We start from the raw sequence: 17,507 nt of genomic DNA on the forward strand, positions 1-17,507 counted from the left end.
TATGGCTTCCATCCTGGTCTCTCACACTTCCTTCTTTCTCTCTTGGATTACTTGTGTTGGAGCAGGTTAGCTGCTGTGGTGGGCAGCCCTATGAAGAGGCCCACATGGCAAGGAACTAAGGTTTGCCAACAACCATGTAAGTAAACTTGGAAGAAAATCCTCCAGCCTGGAGTAGAGCCTCAGATGCCTATAGGCCCAGCTAACATTGTTGGGTTTTGTTTTTTGTTTTGTTTTGTTTTTAAGATTTATTTATTTATTTGAGAGAGGGAGAGTGCATCTGTGCACAAGCACATGAGAAGAGGGGCAAAGGGAAAGGGAGTGGAAGAGGGAAAGAATCCCAAGCAGACTCTGCACTAAGTGCAAAGCCCAACTCAGGGCTCAATCTCACAACCCATGAGATCACGACCTAAGCAGAAACCAAGAGTCAGATGCTCAACTGAGTTCCCCCAGGCACCCCACAGCTAACACTCTGACTGAATCCTTGTGAGAAACCCTATGCCAAAACTACCCAGCTAAGCTGCTTCTGGATTCCTCAACCACAGATACTGTGAGATAACAACGTGTTTTAAACTACTCAGTTTGGGGTCATTTGTACACAGCAATAGAAAACTAATACACTGGAGAAGGGATGGCAACAGGCTTGGATTTACTTATTTTTATTGTTTTGGTTTTTTTTTTAAGATTTTATTTATTCATGAGAGACATACAGAGAGGCTGAGAAATAGGCAGAGGGAGGAGACGCAGGTTCCATGCAGGAGCCTGACATGGGACTCAATCCTGGAACTCCAGGATCATGTCCTGAGCCGAAGGCAGACACCCAACTGCTGAGCCATCCAGGCATCCCCAGCCTCGGATTTACAATAAGAAAAGCTGAGTTCAGGTCCAGACAATGGTGCTTAGTAACAGAATAACCCTGGACAAAGCAACTCAATCTCTAGAGTCTAAGTTTCCATACCTGGAAAATGAGAAAACTGAGACTATAATAATATACTACAAAGTAAATAGCATGTCCTAAAACTAGAACATAAGATAACCAAGCTACAAATAAAGTCTGTAGTAAAACAAATCTGATCCCTAAAGTGCTGAGGTTCAGAGATATGCCTAAAACAAGCTGAAAACTTATCTAATTGGTGTTACAAAAAAAGCAGCTTTCATGGTGTTTGAATTAAAATAAAGAAGCGGGGGTGGGGGGGAAGAAGTGGCTGGGTGGCTCAGTTGGTTAAGCAGCTGCCTTCAGCTTAAGTCACGGTCCCAGGGTTCTGGGATCGAGCCCCGCATGGGGCTCCCCACTCAGCAGGGAGCCTACCTCTCCCTAGCCCCTACTCCTTATAAAATAAGGAGTCAGGCTTACTTCTAAACACCAGGAAAAAAAAAAAAAGCTGCAAACAGAAAAATGCAAACTTGCAGAGTGCCTGGGCAGCTCAGTTGGTTAAGCATCTGCCTTTGGCTAAAGTCACAATCCCAGGGTCCTGGGATCAAGCCCCCACTGGGTTCCCTGCTCATTGGAGAGTCTGCTTGTCCCCCTCCCTCTGCCCCACCTCCCCAACTCATGCTCTCTCTCAAATAAATAAAAAAAATCTTTTAAAAAGAAAAGAAGAAAAAAAAAAAAAAAAGAAAAAAAAAAGAAAAAATAAATAAAAAGAAAAGAAAAATGCAAACTGCAACCTACTTACCTAAAAGTAAAATTTGTATTATTATTTCAGATCTAGGAAACCAAGACTATATGACATGACCTGCAAGCAGTCTAAAAAGCTGGAGGTCTACTCTATTCAGAGTAAAATCTTTTATACCTCCCCAGATCCCAGACCTACCACTGGAATGAGGCACATGGACACTGGTATTTACCAAATTGCTCTCTTGCTGAAAAAAGGGGAAGTAGCAATTCTGTTATCATACTCAATTCAGATGCTTTCTGAGGTAAAAAGGTAATATATATATTTGGGATCACACTAATGGAGCACAGCTCTTCTTGGGCATTAAAGATAAGAATGCAGAAACAGCAAAGGAGAGAGAAAGTCTTAAGGCTTAAACTTTATTGAAATACGATGATTTTCAGTTGCCTCTAGTTATGATGGCTGTGAAGAATTTCGATAATCTGATCTCCTCAGGAGGCAGGAATCTCCCAGCCAGGCCACTATACATATAATTTGCCTACCTAGAATAATTCTGACTAGGCTGCTAGGCAATATAGGCTAACAACAGACAAGAAGCTCTGTTTCTCAGGCCTTTCCCTATCTTCCAAATACTGCTGACTACTTTGATACCAAAGCCCAGGGGTGACTAAGTAGCTTGCTGGTATTTCACATCTTTGGATTACAGCAGTCACCCATAATCACTACTTCAGTGCATCAGCCCTGTTCTTGATGTAATGTGCCTAAAGTGATAATAAAGATATGTGCAGGGGATCCCTGGGTGGCTCAGCGGTTTGGCGCCTGCCTTTGGCCCAGGGCGCAATCCTGGAGTCCCGGGATCGAGTCCCATGTCGGGCTCCCTGCATGGAGCCTGCTTCTCCCTCTGCCTGTGTCTCTGCCTCTCTCTCTCTCTCTCTCTCTCTATCATAAATAAATAAATAAATCTTAAAAAAAAAAAAAAGATTTGTGCAGAATCTATTGTACTTTTTCCCTCTTCTGCAAAGATGTATAAACCCAGGCCATAAAATGCTCCCTGATACTCCTCCAAACACAAATGAGTTTTTCCTGAAGTATATACAGAATCTTGTGACTATAAATTCCTATCACTCAATTCTATAAAATAGATTTGTACACATTAAGTGAACCATGGTACTTACACATACAGATCCATAGGAAACTCCTTCATCATGTGTGTTACAATAAACTCTACCATCAGGTCTGAATGGGAAAAGGAGAACAATGAAGTCAATCAGAATGAAATGCATTCCTCGCCTTTGAGTTGGAAAGAAACCTCAGTATACCTTGCACTCATGCTGAATGGCAACCACTAATCACATCTTTATTCACATGGACTGAAATTTATTTTATGTAAGGTACTTGTTGCAACACTTTTCAACACCTGCCACTTGTAAAATAACAAGAAAATTAGCTCACTCTCCTGCTTCCAGAAGTATACCTTGACCTACCAATAAATTTAGGTACACAGATTTCATTGCACAGATAATTTGTACTATGACACTAATGCAAAATGCCAGAGGGAAATCATATTCTGAGAACTGAGTGATGAGGCAAGCAAAGAAGAAATTATGTATCACATCCATGTAACCAAAGACTCCACTCTGAAGTTATGTCACTCTATATCATCTCATGATCATGCTGTTTGACAGATATTGACTGAAATGGTCTATGGGACTCTGGCTCAATAGAGGCTTATTATATAGTCTTAATTGCTGTTTCTAAAATCAAGTAGATTTAGGAACTAGGGCTGACTATCCAAGTGAAATGGGATTAAGAGTTCAGATCATTCCCCTGAGGAAAATGAAGAATTCTGGGCAGACAAAATCACCTAAGACAAAACCCCCTACTGTCAGCCCTGTCAGCCTCATCTCAGCTTAATTTATTCAGAGGAAATTTTGTATGTCCGAACCGTGAACTTTAAGCTTCCTGGCGAGCTGACACATCAATTTGGACCAAGAAGGGAATGAAGAATTTGGAATTTTGATCAGGAATAAGATACTTTATAAATTTAAATCATGTATCAAGCTTGGAATTAGCCATTTATGTCCCTGGAAAGATCTTTATCTTTAAACAAGAGAATTCTTTTTTTTTTTTTTTTTAAGATTTTATTTATTTATTCATGAGATACACAAAGAGAGAGGCAGAGACACAGGAAGAGGGAGGAGAAGCAGGCTCCATGCAGACAGCCCCATGCGGGACTTGATCCTGGGACTTTGAGATCACACCCTGAGAGCCAAAGGCAGATGCTCAACTGCTGAGCCACCCAGGTGTCCCAAGAGAACTCTTTAATTGAACATTCTATTCGTTGGAGCTGCTTTACCAAACTGAACAATAAACATGGTTTCTTAGACCAGAGAAGAAACATAACTAGTACCTTCTCTGAGGGAGAAGCAAATCAACCAGGATCTATCCCTCCTCCTAATCATGAAAATCTGTCACTGGCTCAGAAAAATGCCAATTTTGATGAGACTCACCCAGTACTGCACACACCAAGGGACGGCAGGGAAGGTTCTTGTCTGCTGCCTTCTTCCTGTGTCTCATAGGCTTCACACAAATAAGAAATGAAGTTAGTAGACATCTGAACTGACATCCAAAGGCTCATCATCACATTTTTCATGCAAATAAAATCACTACTACAGAGATGCTACCTTTTCTTTCTTTTTCTAGTGATGGGGGTAGGGTGGGGCAGGGAGGACTTGTTAAATGCTTCTCAGTTATCAATGCAGGCCTGTGACAAAAACACAATTCACAGCAAGACAACAGCTCCAAAGGGCACTGGGGCATACTACAATGGGAAAGCTGTTGCTTTTACTTTGATTTTATCTATACAAGTGACATTACTAACAACAAAAGAAGTATACTGGCATTTTTCTTTGAAAAAATAATAAAAAGAAAAGAAGGTAACTGTGTAGAGGCAGCAACAGTAGCAGTTGCAAAAAAAAAAGTGAGTTCAAATATAAATCTCAACATGGTATTTTTAAATATATCTCCAAGTTTTAAGTAATTCCCTGGTATCTTCATATTCTATTTCCCCCGCTTCTCAGATAAATAAAACAGCATCTGGTCTTAACTAATCAAAGGTCATACTACATTTTGAAAACAAAAGGTTTAGGCCCATCTCCTAGTTGAAATCTACGTTACTGATACATTCTAATATTATTGCCATGGGAATATGGTTGTGGATCTTTCCATCCTGTCTTGAGTAGAGCTCTGTGACACGGAAAAAATCCCAACAACAGGCATGGGCCTGCTGAACAGCAGTTAAGCAAAAGCCCTTTAGTACAACATTCCACCCACATTTGTTCTAAATAGGATCAATTTCATCCTCCCCAATCCTGCCAACATACCAAAAATTTCCTCTAAGAAAAATCAAGAAACAAAAGTCACACCTACCATTCTGTGTAAGTTTACTCGAAAATTCATATTGTCATCATGCAAAAATGCATTGGCATACTGATCCTAAAAAAAAGATATAGAGAAAAAGAAATGAGAGCCATACTTAGGAAACACAGTTTATCATCTATCATACTTGCTAAAAATCCTTGCATTTTAAGAACTACTTTCAAGGACCAGTTGGAGACCAAATAGGATAAGCCTAGAGTCTTAATGTCAAACCCTACTTAAGCCATGAGATTTTAATTGGGTATAATTTTCTACTGTGTCTCTAACTGGTCAAAAATCTCTCAGCAAATTACAAACAATAAAAAATTAAGGCATAAGGACTTGAGGCAAATGCTGAGAAGAATCTGTTTTCCTATTTTCTCTTCCTTCCCATCTGCCCAAGGAGCCTACTCTGTGACAGCTTGAAGGTTTCATCAGGGCTGCAGGATACATGTGCAGACTCCATGATTAAGAAGAAAGGTCTGCACTCTGCCGGGAATGGGATTGGCACAGCAGGAAAAAACAGCTACACAGGAAGCATGGCAGTTGGCAAGTCCCTGTCTATCTCTGGCTTTGCTGAAGACTGATGGAAAATCAAAAACCTCTCACCCATGGATCGGTAATATACACCCTGCAGCCCTTTCCCAACACCTTTTCTGAAGATCTGACATGCCTACAGACTCCAATTACTAGGAATTGTTACAATCTGTGAAAAACAACTTCTTTAAAGATTTTCTTAGAAAGAGTTTTTGAAAAGCAATTACAGCAGGCCCACTGCTAATAAGTAGCTCTTCTATAATCAGCTACCCATAACCTGGTGAAAAATAGGTCATCTTTTCACAACATAAAAAGGGAAAGACTGAGCAAGATCTTTACTCTATGTGGACCACCTTTACTATTTTTAAGACAAAAAAGATCAAAGTAAGGGATAGTAAAGGGGGAAGCTAAAGCAAAAATTTAGCTCTAAACTGCCTCAAGTTCTGTCCATAATCAGGTATGGGCCTAAGTGATACCCTTGGGGCCCTGTGTTTTTTTTTGTTTTTGTTTTTTTTTTCTTTTTAACACCTGTGTTGCCACCAGGTGAGCTCAGGCCTAATTCATCCAACCAAAAGAGCCTCCTTATAAAGCACATCTTATTCTTACCTTTGGGCTTTTTTCCGTCACCAAAGTGCAATAAGCCAACTTTACTCCCTTTCCAATTCCCCTCTTTCAACTTTTCTACCCACTATGCCCCACAGGAAACTCGAGCTCCTTTTCTCATTTTGCTAAATGCAAAAGATCCAACATGAGCAGCTTCAAAGGGGCAGGATTATTTTTCCTACAGAGGCTTAAATCTCTTATTTAAAACTCTGAAGAGCTCTGATCTTCCAGTTTGAAATCACCGCAGTTATCATAACATGATTTGTTATTAATTCATCCAGTAAATACTCATTGAGCCTCTACTGTGTGCTAGACACTAAGAATACACTGGTGAAGGAACAAAATACTTGCTATCAGAGCTTACATTCTAGTGGGAGGAGACAGACAATACAAAGAGGAAAGATTTTCTTTCCCAAGCTTTAGGAACCTAAAAGTTAGGAACAGGAGATGAAGGACAGAAAAAAAGATAGCACTCTGTAAGAGACTAGCTAATATCAGAAGACTAGTGACACCTACCTCTGCAATACATGTAAGTATAATCAGACAAAGTTTGCCACTGTGAAGCCGGTGCTCATCTGTAAAGGAAAAATAAACAAACCCTTCTCTCTGTATCATCCAAACCATGTTTCTATAGAGAATAAAGATGTGTATCATCAAAAAGAACATTTCTACTTTCCCCCTCACAACAAAAGTCCTGAATGAAAATCAAGGTTCTACTACAGTAATTCTTGCTTTTCTACTAGGCAAAAGAATTCTTCAGAAGATTTTTTTCTAAAATATTCTGGCAGTCTGAAGGATAGCTAATCATCTTCCTGAGAATCTAATTATTATACTGGTTCCTACTATAATGGCCCAAATCAGAGCCATGCTTCTGTACCAACCCTTTGCTTCCAAATAGTCCAATCTATTCCCTTCCTCACCCCTTCCCATCCATCAGCTGTAAGCACAAGCATCTATAGCAACGTCCCACAAAATCTAGATTGGTTTTAAAACTATTCACAGCAAACTAGCAGTGGAATCTGAAACAAATTAACTGAAAACCAAGGTCCAGTCTCTGTCTTTCCTTGTACTATCCACACTACTTATGACCAGGAAAGCTGTGAACTCTTCATCGTATTTCTTTTCTTCCTGCCAAAGTTTTTCACTCTACAAATATTTACTTAGTACCTACCGTGTGGCAGGCACTGTGCTAGGCATTACAGATATAGCACTGAACTGAACCAAGGTCCCTGGTCTCCCAGAACTCACATTCTAGTTATCAAAAAAGAAGGTAGCCTCAGTAGCAGGGCTCTCAGCTCACACAAATGACCAAGAAAGAGCTACTCCATCACTGCCAATTACCAGAACTATCAAAGCTTATTTACTTTCCAGGATCTTTGTGGGTGAGGGGTGAAATGGAGGCAAGAAGAAGGTCATACCAGCATATCCAAAATGGACAAATGGTTACGATGCTTCAAATTAGCTTTGACAGGACCCAAATTGAAGTCCATTCTGAGAGAAGACCTATTAACAGGTTACAGTGCTATGAAAGGAGTTAATAGAACTCACCCTGACATTAACCTGCCACTTCCTCAAAGATAAAATCAACTAAAACCCAACAATTAGAAGGCATAAAGGGGGTTATAGTCCAGAAATACATTCACCTCTCCTCACAGACAGGGCAAACAGAGTAATAATATAATACTTCCCTGACATTTCCCAGAGGTTGTATCAGTGCTCTAGGCAGCCAGAAGAGAAATGCCCCAAAACTAGATTCATAAGACTCTTCTACCTACCTCTGGCCACAGAGTTTCTCTGGCACTATCCTCCCTTTCCCCAAAAGCTGATAAACAACTCCTGTAAAAAAAAAAAAAAAAAAAAAAAAGCCCGCAGCTATCTCTCCACTTCAAAAAAAAAAAAAAAAAGTGTTTCTGAATACAAAAATGAGGCATATTTCATTATTAACTTTTTTAATTCAGAAAAGCACAGGAGTGCCTGGGTGCCTCAGTCGGTTAAGCATCAGCCTTCAGCTCAGGTCATGATCCCAGAAATTCCCAGGGACTCCCTCCTCGGGAGGGGGGGGGTCTGCTTCTCTCTCTCCACCTTTGCCACTCCCCTGTTTGTGCTCACTCTCTCTCAAATAAATAAAATCTTTAAAAAAAAAAAAGACAGAAAAAAAGAGAAGTATAAAAAAAGGACAATAAAATTAAGATTTTGGTGAATCAACTTTAAAATGTATGTATAGGTATACGTATATTTTTAAAAATATTTTTGCCTAGGGTCTATTTTTTTAAAGATTTTATCTGTTTATTTGAGAAAGAGTGAGAGAGAGAGAGAGACATTACACAAGCAGAGGAAGTGGTAGGCAGAGGGAGAGGGAGAAGCAGACTCCCCGCTGATCAGGGAGCCCCATACAGGGCTCAATTCCAGGACCCCAGGATTATAACCTGAGCCAAAGGCAGATGCTTAACCAACTGAACCATCCAGCTCCCCCATCTAATGCCTATTTTATTTATTATTTTTTTTAAGATTTTATTTATTTATTCATGAGAGACACACAGAGAGAGGCAGAGACGCAGGCAGGCTCCTGCAGGGAGCCTGACGTGGGACTCAATCCCAAGTCTCCAGGATCATGCTCTGGGCCAAAGGCAGCACTAAAACCGCTGAGCCACTGGGCTGCCCCTCTAATGTCTATTTTAAAGTTGAGGAGATACTCCTCCAAGGTAACAACATCCAAGCCAGCAGAACCTCAGAAAAAAAAAAAAAAAAAGGCTTCAAAAGCAGAGCTAAATCAAAGAAATGACAAACAAAATTCTGCAGATTGAAGAAAAGAGGAACAACTGGGTAGGGGACACACAGGTAGTTTCAATGGCATTAATATTTTTTCAGCTGAGCGGTAGGTTCACATGTTCATCTTATTATTATACTTTATAACTCATGTTATTTATTATATTTACTGTAAGTTTTATAATTTAGTATTTATATATATTACAAGTATCTTTTCATAGGTATCAAATGATAAATACATAACAAAGAAGAAAAAGCTAATAATATCTGGGGTATGGGGACAGAGCAGAGCCAAGAAAAAGTTGCTTCTATTGCTCCTAAAATCAAAATGAGATCCTGTTAGGACATGCAGAAGGTCAGCGCAAGAGAGCTGGGCCAAGGTAGCTATTCAGTAGCCATTTTTTTTCTTCCCTTCCCACTCCCTCAGACACACAGGAACCATTATTGAAATTAATTCTTCATCTTACTTAATCTTGCCCCTTGTCATATTTAGGCCCCCTGTTGGCATAGGACTAACTCAGCCTGAGTTTAGAGAGACAGCCTGAGACTGCTCATACTATAATTAATCTGCCCTCAATTTTGCCTTCCATGTTAGAGCTTTATATAATCATTAAAGCTAAAGGTAAATTCCAAGGGCCTCCATTCACTGTGTTCTATCAAGCAAAGCTACAAGTTCACTTGCAGGTCACATGTATGCAATCTCTCTTCTGTGGTTGCTGTGACATTTCTAGAGAAAGAAAGAGGTTATCCTCCTCCATAAAGGAAAAGCAATGGCCTCAGAAAACACAGATACACAAGAGTTTTACTATCCTCTCCTGTCAGATCTCATTTGCCAAGTCTCAGAGGTTCATCATCTCTGTAGCTCCCAATGGACCAAGATATATATACTGGATAGAATCTGCTGGGTTTCCTCTCAATCTCTTCTCACACATAGTACAAACATTCTCTTTTCCTATCACCAAATAAAAGATCACAGGAAGATCATAAACCAATGAAGAGCAGAAAACCGGAGACAATAAACTAAAACTTTTCCAATAAGCAGTCCTCTCCAGCTTCCACTTTGCATCTCTGGATGGGTACTGACACTTCTGTTTTAAGTGTTAAGGAACACTATCCCTCTTAATCTCACCTCTTCCTACTGTACTTGGTACACCAGTCCACAAATTCTCACCACAAGCTGATGCTTCCAGTTCTTGTCCTCAAAAGGGAATTCCCCCACTTCCCACACAAAAGACTTTGCATCTACTTACCAAAATCTGCTAAAATGACTTGCTAGTTTTTGTAGAGACCAATTTTTTTTCCTGTTCTATTTTTGAAGTACTCCCCCTCCAACTCCAGGTTTTCCCAACACCACCTAATTGCCATCTGGCAGTGAGACATCACTGTTTTCCAGTAATCAGGACCATCACCCTGTAGGTAGGCCCCAAAGGTTCATCCTGCCAAAACTTCAAAGTATTTAATGTCACTTCTTGATTCTAGCTAAGTAGCTGCCTGCCACACCTCCTACTTCCTGAGCCCCGAAAGTAGCATGCCTTACCTTTGGTGTCCTGCATGACAATTGAGCTATACTTCAAGAAAGTTATCAGGAGATTGCTGGTCTGTACATCTGCATCCAGTGGGAGTTCCACAGAACTTATAACTGGAATAGAACAGATGAAATGCACTTAGCCTTATAACATATTCCAGCTAACATTTCTACTACATAGCCAATTTGCTAGTAGGCAAGGTTATCACTAAATAAATTTTCTACAAAAGAGGGAGGACCAAGCACTTACCATAAAACCTTCAGCTACTGTTCCTAGACCTCTAGAGTCCTTCCTACTCCCAAGATTAAGGACAAGAAGAGCCAGTCTCCACGAATAGTGCTTTTTTCCTAACCTCCTAAGAAGGGTCTATTGATTCCACTTCTAGCCTCAAGGAAACCAAGAGTGTTCAAGGCCCTTCTTATAGGCACTCTGATTTGTACCTAAGGGAAAGATCTGTATTGAATATAAATGAGCCTTGCTTTGATGAGTCTCCTGCTTAAAATAAGTGACAATTCATTCCTAATAAGGAGAAATCTTGCTCAGTTTTGAGAGAAAGACTTTGGGCTGGAAATAACCAAGATGAAATAGAAAAAAAATAAGGCAGAACTATATTCAAATTCTACTCCTTAATCCCTTCCCCCCAAAAGGGAACCTAAAAAAGATTACCAGACGGAAAACTGGTGGACATTACTGACTGGGAAAGCCTAGGAACTGAGTTTTATATACCCAGCTGCTTGCTGTTTCCAATAGAAACTACATCTTGTCCCCACTCTCTAAGCCACAGTCCTAATGAACAATGAAAGGCCAAACCAGGGCTCCTCTACACCCAACACGGGGCTTGAATTCACAACCCTGAGATCAAGAATCACATGCTCCACTGACAGAGCCAGCCAGAAGCCCCCAGAACAGTCTTAATGTCGATTTTTCAAGCTTCTAAGACTTTAAATTAGACCCTGTATCTTGTTAACAGTTTTTACACTAAGATATAGAAGCAAAAGAAGGCTAATGTTGGCTCAGACAAGCTAGAGAATCTACAGCTTTCTGCTCTGTTTTTACCTGTAGAAGACTCAGTTGAGTTTGGGATATTATTCATAATATGTATACAGAACCATAACAGATCTCTCTGGAATTGTTACAATGTATGTGGAGAATATTTATTAACAAGGGGAAACTTTATACATAATGGTTTCATAACACACAACAAGAATGACAAAAAGCCTTATGATGGAGATCCCTGGGTGGCTCAGCGGTTTAGTGTCAGCCTTCAGCCCAGGGTGTGATCCTGGAGTCCCACATCAGGCTCCCTGCCATGGAGCCTGCTTCTCCCTCTGCCTGTGTCTCTGCCTCTCTCTCTCTCATGAATAAATAAATAAAATCTTAAAAAAAAAAAAAAAAAAAGCCTTATGAGGAGACATTAGCATGCCCAATCCTTGACTGTTTTCCCACAGGTCAGCCCCCCAAAACTAATAAAAGACCAATATATTTTTATGTTGCAATACTAAAAGGTCTTAATTCATGCTATGGGTTAATTATCTGAAACTATCATTTCAAACTCCAGCCTATTTTGAAGGTCACAGCCCATAATCATTCCTTTGTTAGAGGCATCTAACTGGTAAGTGGAACTTTTTTCCCACTCACACACACCAATAACTGGAAAACTGTCTTATATAATATGTAGAAATATAGAAGTATATGTATTTTTAGTTTACCAGAAAGTTCTCTCATGCCAAGGCTGAGTTGTCAAATGTCAAGTCTGAGCTGAGAACAAATGTTAAATCTAAACGGCTGGCTTTTAAAAATAATGGCTTCAGTGACATACCTTTAAACATAACTGGGCCATTGAGTACCACTATACATAATTAAAAACCAAAACCTGAAAACAAGGTTATAATGTTTAGAATCCCTATAGAAAGGAAATGAACCAGGAGAGAAGAAAAAGAACAAAATAGACAAAATAGAATAAAATCCATCACAAATTAAATTCTCCTTCCTAAGAAAGAGTTATTCCTTGATCTTTGGCTTCACAATTCTTCCCAGCAGCCTCTGTCAAGGGAACTAGTCATTTGAAAGTGGGCTGACTCCATCTTCCCACTAGAAAAAAATAAAAGCTCACTGGTTGTAGGTAAGTAAGCACAAATCCTGCCATTGCATAATCTAGTGTGTGGGTGGAAGTGTTCACAATGAGCAGTTTGAAAGGCAGTTCTCTGAAGCATCCAAACCCCAACATCACATGAAACTCAGATATACAGATATATATATATGTGTGTGTGTGTATATATATATATATATATACACACACACACACACACACACACATATATATGTTTTTTGATATCCATGGTAACCAGACAGGCTTTATCCTTAAAGAGAAATAACAGTATTTCTACTGGATTTTTCAGTGAACTGAAAAAGCAGAGACACGTAGGTAACCCTTACTACTTGCTCCTCATTTAGTTTTTTTGGAATTTGGTTTTTAGGTCTAAACAGATCCAATTTGCTACCATAGACTTGAATATCAGTGGCACCTGCCTGACACATTTTTTGTACCAACATCACTTTTACTACATTAAAACACTACTGCCACAGTGCTACTAAAATTTCAAGGAGAATAAGCCAATCAAAGAAGGTCATTTCACAGACAGTAGAGAGTCACAGAGAAAGAATCAAAGTTAGATTTCCTCTATTTCTTTTTTTTTTTTTTTTTTAAGATTTTATTTATTTATTCATGAGAGACATACAGAGAGAGGCAGAGACACAGGCAGAAGGAGAAGCAGGTTTCACACAGGGAGTCCGATGCGGGACTCGATCCCGGATCCCGGGATCACGCCCTGAGCCGAAGGGAGGCGCTCAACCGCTGAGCCACCCAGGCATCCCTCCTCTATTTCTTTACCCAAAATTCAGTCAACATTTTAGGCAAAACCTCAAGTATTAACAAAGATTATTTTTAGGTTAATATACTCTATCAAACACACTCAGATGACACAAATATCATTGGGGAAAATTCATAATTTCTTTCCTGTTACCTTTTTCTTAAATTCCAGCCATAATATTAATAAAGTAGAAATTCTGTCTGGGTGGGTGTGTTTTAGGAGGAGAAGTCCTAAATACCCACCATATTCCCAATTATAATACACTCAAAGTTCACTGTTTTCCCACTGGAAGTGTTGATAGATATGTAACAGTGAGTAAAATCCCAGGTTCACTTTCTCATCCATGTGCTCAACAAATATTTATTAAGTAGTGACCATGCCAGGCACTATGCTGGACAGGTAGTAGTGAAGAAAACAGACATAGTGCTTGCCCTGACTCGTGTCCTGGATCTTTAGTCTCAACTCTCACTAACATGAAGTGAACCACTTATTTCTCTGGCCTCAATTTCCTCATTGGCCAATAGGATAACATAAAATAATTTTACTACCTTACATTTATTTCAGAGATATATTCATAAAATATCTCATCAGAGACTCACACCCCAAGAGTTTGGCAGGATAGGCATTACTGACCTCAGAGGTCCCTTTCAGATCTAGCACTCCATGATTCTACAACCATTCCCTGAGGACAAGTTAGAGTTATGCAGCTTCTTACACAGAGTAAAACACTTGACTATTTTTCCCAAAGCTTCCTTTGGAGTTTTAGAAGTCCTGAAGGACAGCACCTCAGATAATTTCTTAGCTGAAACAATTAACAACTGTATTCTTTGTTCAACACGGCTATGCTCACCCTGAAAGATTCAAGATCATATTAATCAAGAAAACATGAGGTGGTGGGCTTACCATCAGAGGAGGGCGGTGTGGTCCCAAGTGGTGTGGCTGGGGTTGTTGGAGCAGGACTGACAGGGGTTGTCACCAAGCCCATCTCTGGATGACTCTGAAAGAAAACAGAAGCAGGCAAGAAAAGACATAACCCAGTTCTGAGTATCCTTTCCATAATATCCTTTCTGGGATTCCTGGCCTTATCATAATTAGATGGAATGTCCACTGAGGAGGGACCACTTCTTTTATTTTTTTAAAATTTTTATTTATTTATGATAGTCACAGAGAGAGAGAGAGAGAGAGGCAGAGACATAGGCAGATGGAGAAGCAGGCTCCATGCACCGGGAGCCCGACGTGGGATTCGATCCCCGGTCTCCAGGATCGCGCCCTGGGCCAAAGACAGGCGCTAAACCACTGCGCCACCCAGGGATCCTGAGGAGGGACCACTTCTATGTTGAGTTCCCTTGAGAACCTGATTACTGTGGATGTTTACTAAACTCTAATAAGAAGCTCTGTGGACTAAACTAAATTTTCTAAACTAAGTTTCCATTACATAAGTTTTTCTGAAGAATCACGCAAATAAAAAACTGGGGTAAACAAATACATGAGATTATTCTACCAATAAAAAGGGCATCTGCAGGCAACCCGGGTGGCTCAGCGGTTTGGCGCCACCTTCAGCCCAGGGCCGGATCCTGGAAACCCGGGATCGAGTCCCACATCAGGCTCCCTGCATGGAGCCTGCTTCTCCCTCTGCCTGTGTCTCTGCCTCTCTCTCTCTCTCTCTCATGAATAAATAAACAAAATCTTAAAAAAAAAAAAAAAAAAAAAAGGGCATCTGCAGTCCTACCTGAGCCTGGATAAAAACTACCCTCATCAGATCAACCTAAAACACATCTATAGACTGTTCTGATGACTACACAGTTGACCAGTAAGTGCAGGCGAGGCAAGTGGATGAGAAGTGCTATAAAAAGAGCTATGCAGACAGCAGCCTCCCTGTTCTACAACCAACAAGAGTGGTGGAAGCAGACATATGGGGAAGACATTCCCTGGGACCAAAACAGACAACTCCTCTATCCCCGACCTTCCTTAGCCTTCTCTGTCATATCAGCTCTTAAGAATTAAGCTGAGTGCAGGGCGCCTGGGTAGCTCCATTGATTAAGTGTCTGCCTTCAGCTTGGGTCACAATCTCAGGGTCCTGGGATTGAGCCCCACATCGGGCTCCCTTGCTTAGTGGGGAGTATGCTTCTCCCTCTCCTTCTCGCCCCCCCCCCACTCATATTTGCTCTTGATCTCTCAAATAAAATCTTAAAAAAAAAAAAATTAAGCAGAGTGGTGGCTACTCCCTTGTTTTCCCCAATAACTTTTTCACTCTTTACCTCCCTCACCCTTCCTTTAAAATCAGTTACAGAATCCAGACAGCAGACAAGTATAATGAGAATAGTGGATAAAACCTCTCATGTTCTCAGTTTTGATAAATAATAAGTGTCTTCATAGGCAGACCCTAAACCAGCATACTTCTTTTTAAGAATGACCTCATTTTGGGGGCAGCCCTGGTGGCCCAGCAGTTTAGCGCTGTCTTCAGCCCAGGGTGTGATCCTGGGGACCTGGGATCGAGTCCCATGTCTGGCTCCCTGCGTGAAGCCTGCTTCTCCCTCTGCCTGTGTCTCTACCTCTCTCTCTGTGTCTCTCATGAATAAATAAATAAAATCTTAAAAAAAAAAAAAAAACAGGGATCCCTGGGTGGCGCAGCGGTTTGGCGCCTGCCTTTGGCCCAGGGCGCAATCCTGGAGACCCGGGATCGAATCCCACGTCAGGCTCCCGGTGCATGGAGCCTGCTTCTCCCTCTGCCTGTGTCTCTGCCTCTCTCTCTCTCTCTCTGTGACTATCATAAATAAATAAAAAATTAAAAAAAAAAAAACAATGACCTCATTTTTGGTTAAAACTCAGTGATTCTGGGATGCCTGGGTGGCTCAGCAGTTGAGCATCTGCCTTCAGCTCAGGGTGTGATCCTGGAGTTCCAAGATCGAGTCCCACATCGGGCTCCCTACATGGAGCCTGCTCCTCCCTCTGCCTATGTCTCTGCCTCTTTCTGTGTCTCTCATGAATAAATAAAATCTTTAAAAAAACAAAACAAAACAAAAAACCCTCAGTGATTCCATACACATCTGCCCTTTGAGAAAAAAGCATAAGCAAGTGTTCTTTTAAAAGAAACCTACATACATATTTTAAAACTCTGACTTTAAAATGAAAACACTTTATCAATTTTTAAAGACGGCTTTCATGGACAGCACTTGAGTTCTCCGCCTGTGTTAGTCCCATTCTCTACCAACTATGGAGTTTATCCTAAGCTGGGCAACTGACCCAGCACTCAGTATTCTAGACTTTGTGCTTTCAATGTTTGTAAACCATTTTTTGTTGTTGTTAACAGCTAGCTTTATGCTAGACAAGATACTTTTTACTTTTCTTCTGTGGAAATTATAATTTCACAGAAATTATTTCTGTGAAATAATAAGACAAGTGATTTGGCCTATTTTATCTCTAGTTGTAATTCTACAATGGTTTTGAAAGCAGAAAGCCTAATACAAAAATCCATATAGGCAGATAATACCAAAGGATGGCCTCTATTTAAAATGAAGTAATCTTGGGATCCCTGGGTGGCGCAGCGGTTTGGCGCCTGCCTTTGGCCCAGGGCGCGATCCTGGAGACCCGGGATTGAATCCCACATCAGGCTCCTGGTGCATGGAGCCTGCTTCTCCCTCTGCCTGTGTCTCTGCCTCTCTCTCTCTCTCTGTATGACTATCATAAATAAAAAAAAAATAAAAATAAAAATAAAAAATTTAAAATGAAGTAATCTCTACTCATCTGGGCTAAGAGAATCAGGAAACTGGTCAAAAGATTTAGTAAACTAGTCAAACCCATTAACTTTTGCACGTTATCAGACCCACTCCAACTCCAGATGGAAATATACATATTTGAGGACAGCCTGACGCAAAGACAACTGATGCACCTCTGTCACTACCACTTACCAGTACAAAGCAAGGTTTAAATAGGCACGGCCAGATAGGCTTTACAATGGAGTGGATCTGTATGAAATTCAGGGAAAAGAAGGATCGGAGATTTTAATATAACCAACCTGGGCTAACACTGTGATGAAGTTACGATTTAAATGAACAGCTTCATAAAGTGCCAGAAGGATAGCCTCATTGGTTCTAAAGAAAAAAAAACAACAACAAAAAAAAACAGAACAAATTGGAGAGGCTCTTAAAGCGGAAGAGTTAAAACAGTATGACCAT

The 17,507-nt window shown here is 40.5% G+C and overlaps 1 protein-coding gene across 5 annotated transcripts in view; it reads right to left on the reverse strand.

Moving 5' to 3' along the window:
- ARMH3 (armadillo like helical domain containing 3) overlaps positions 1 to 17,507 on the reverse strand; it is a 183,590-nt gene that overhangs the window by 129,108 nt on the left and 36,975 nt on the right. For 3 of the 5 annotated variants that reach the window (XR_011997554.1, XM_025992590.2, XM_025992596.2), the window contains exons 13-19: positions 17,348 to 17,423; positions 14,236 to 14,329; positions 10,474 to 10,575; positions 6,687 to 6,745; positions 5,043 to 5,108; positions 4,124 to 4,193; positions 2,789 to 2,849 (exon numbers count right to left, since the gene is read on the reverse strand). Coding sequence is in view for 4 of the 5 variants with exons in the window: in XM_025992590.2 (XP_025848375.1) it covers positions 2,789 to 2,849; positions 4,124 to 4,193; positions 5,043 to 5,108; positions 6,687 to 6,745; positions 10,474 to 10,575; positions 14,236 to 14,329; positions 17,348 to 17,423 (528 nt within the window). In the remaining variant the exon portion in view is untranslated. The remainder of the gene's footprint in view (positions 1 to 2,788; positions 2,850 to 4,123; positions 4,194 to 5,042; positions 5,109 to 6,686; positions 6,746 to 10,473; positions 10,576 to 14,235; positions 14,330 to 17,347; positions 17,424 to 17,507) is intronic. The other 2 variants (XM_025992611.2, XM_072739827.1) reach the window with 1 other exon arrangement.

The sequence above is a fragment of the Vulpes vulpes genome, chromosome 15 (genome assembly GCF_048418805.1).
Source record: "Vulpes vulpes isolate BD-2025 chromosome 15, VulVul3, whole genome shotgun sequence".
NCBI lineage: Eukaryota > Metazoa > Chordata > Mammalia > Carnivora > Canidae > Vulpes > Vulpes vulpes.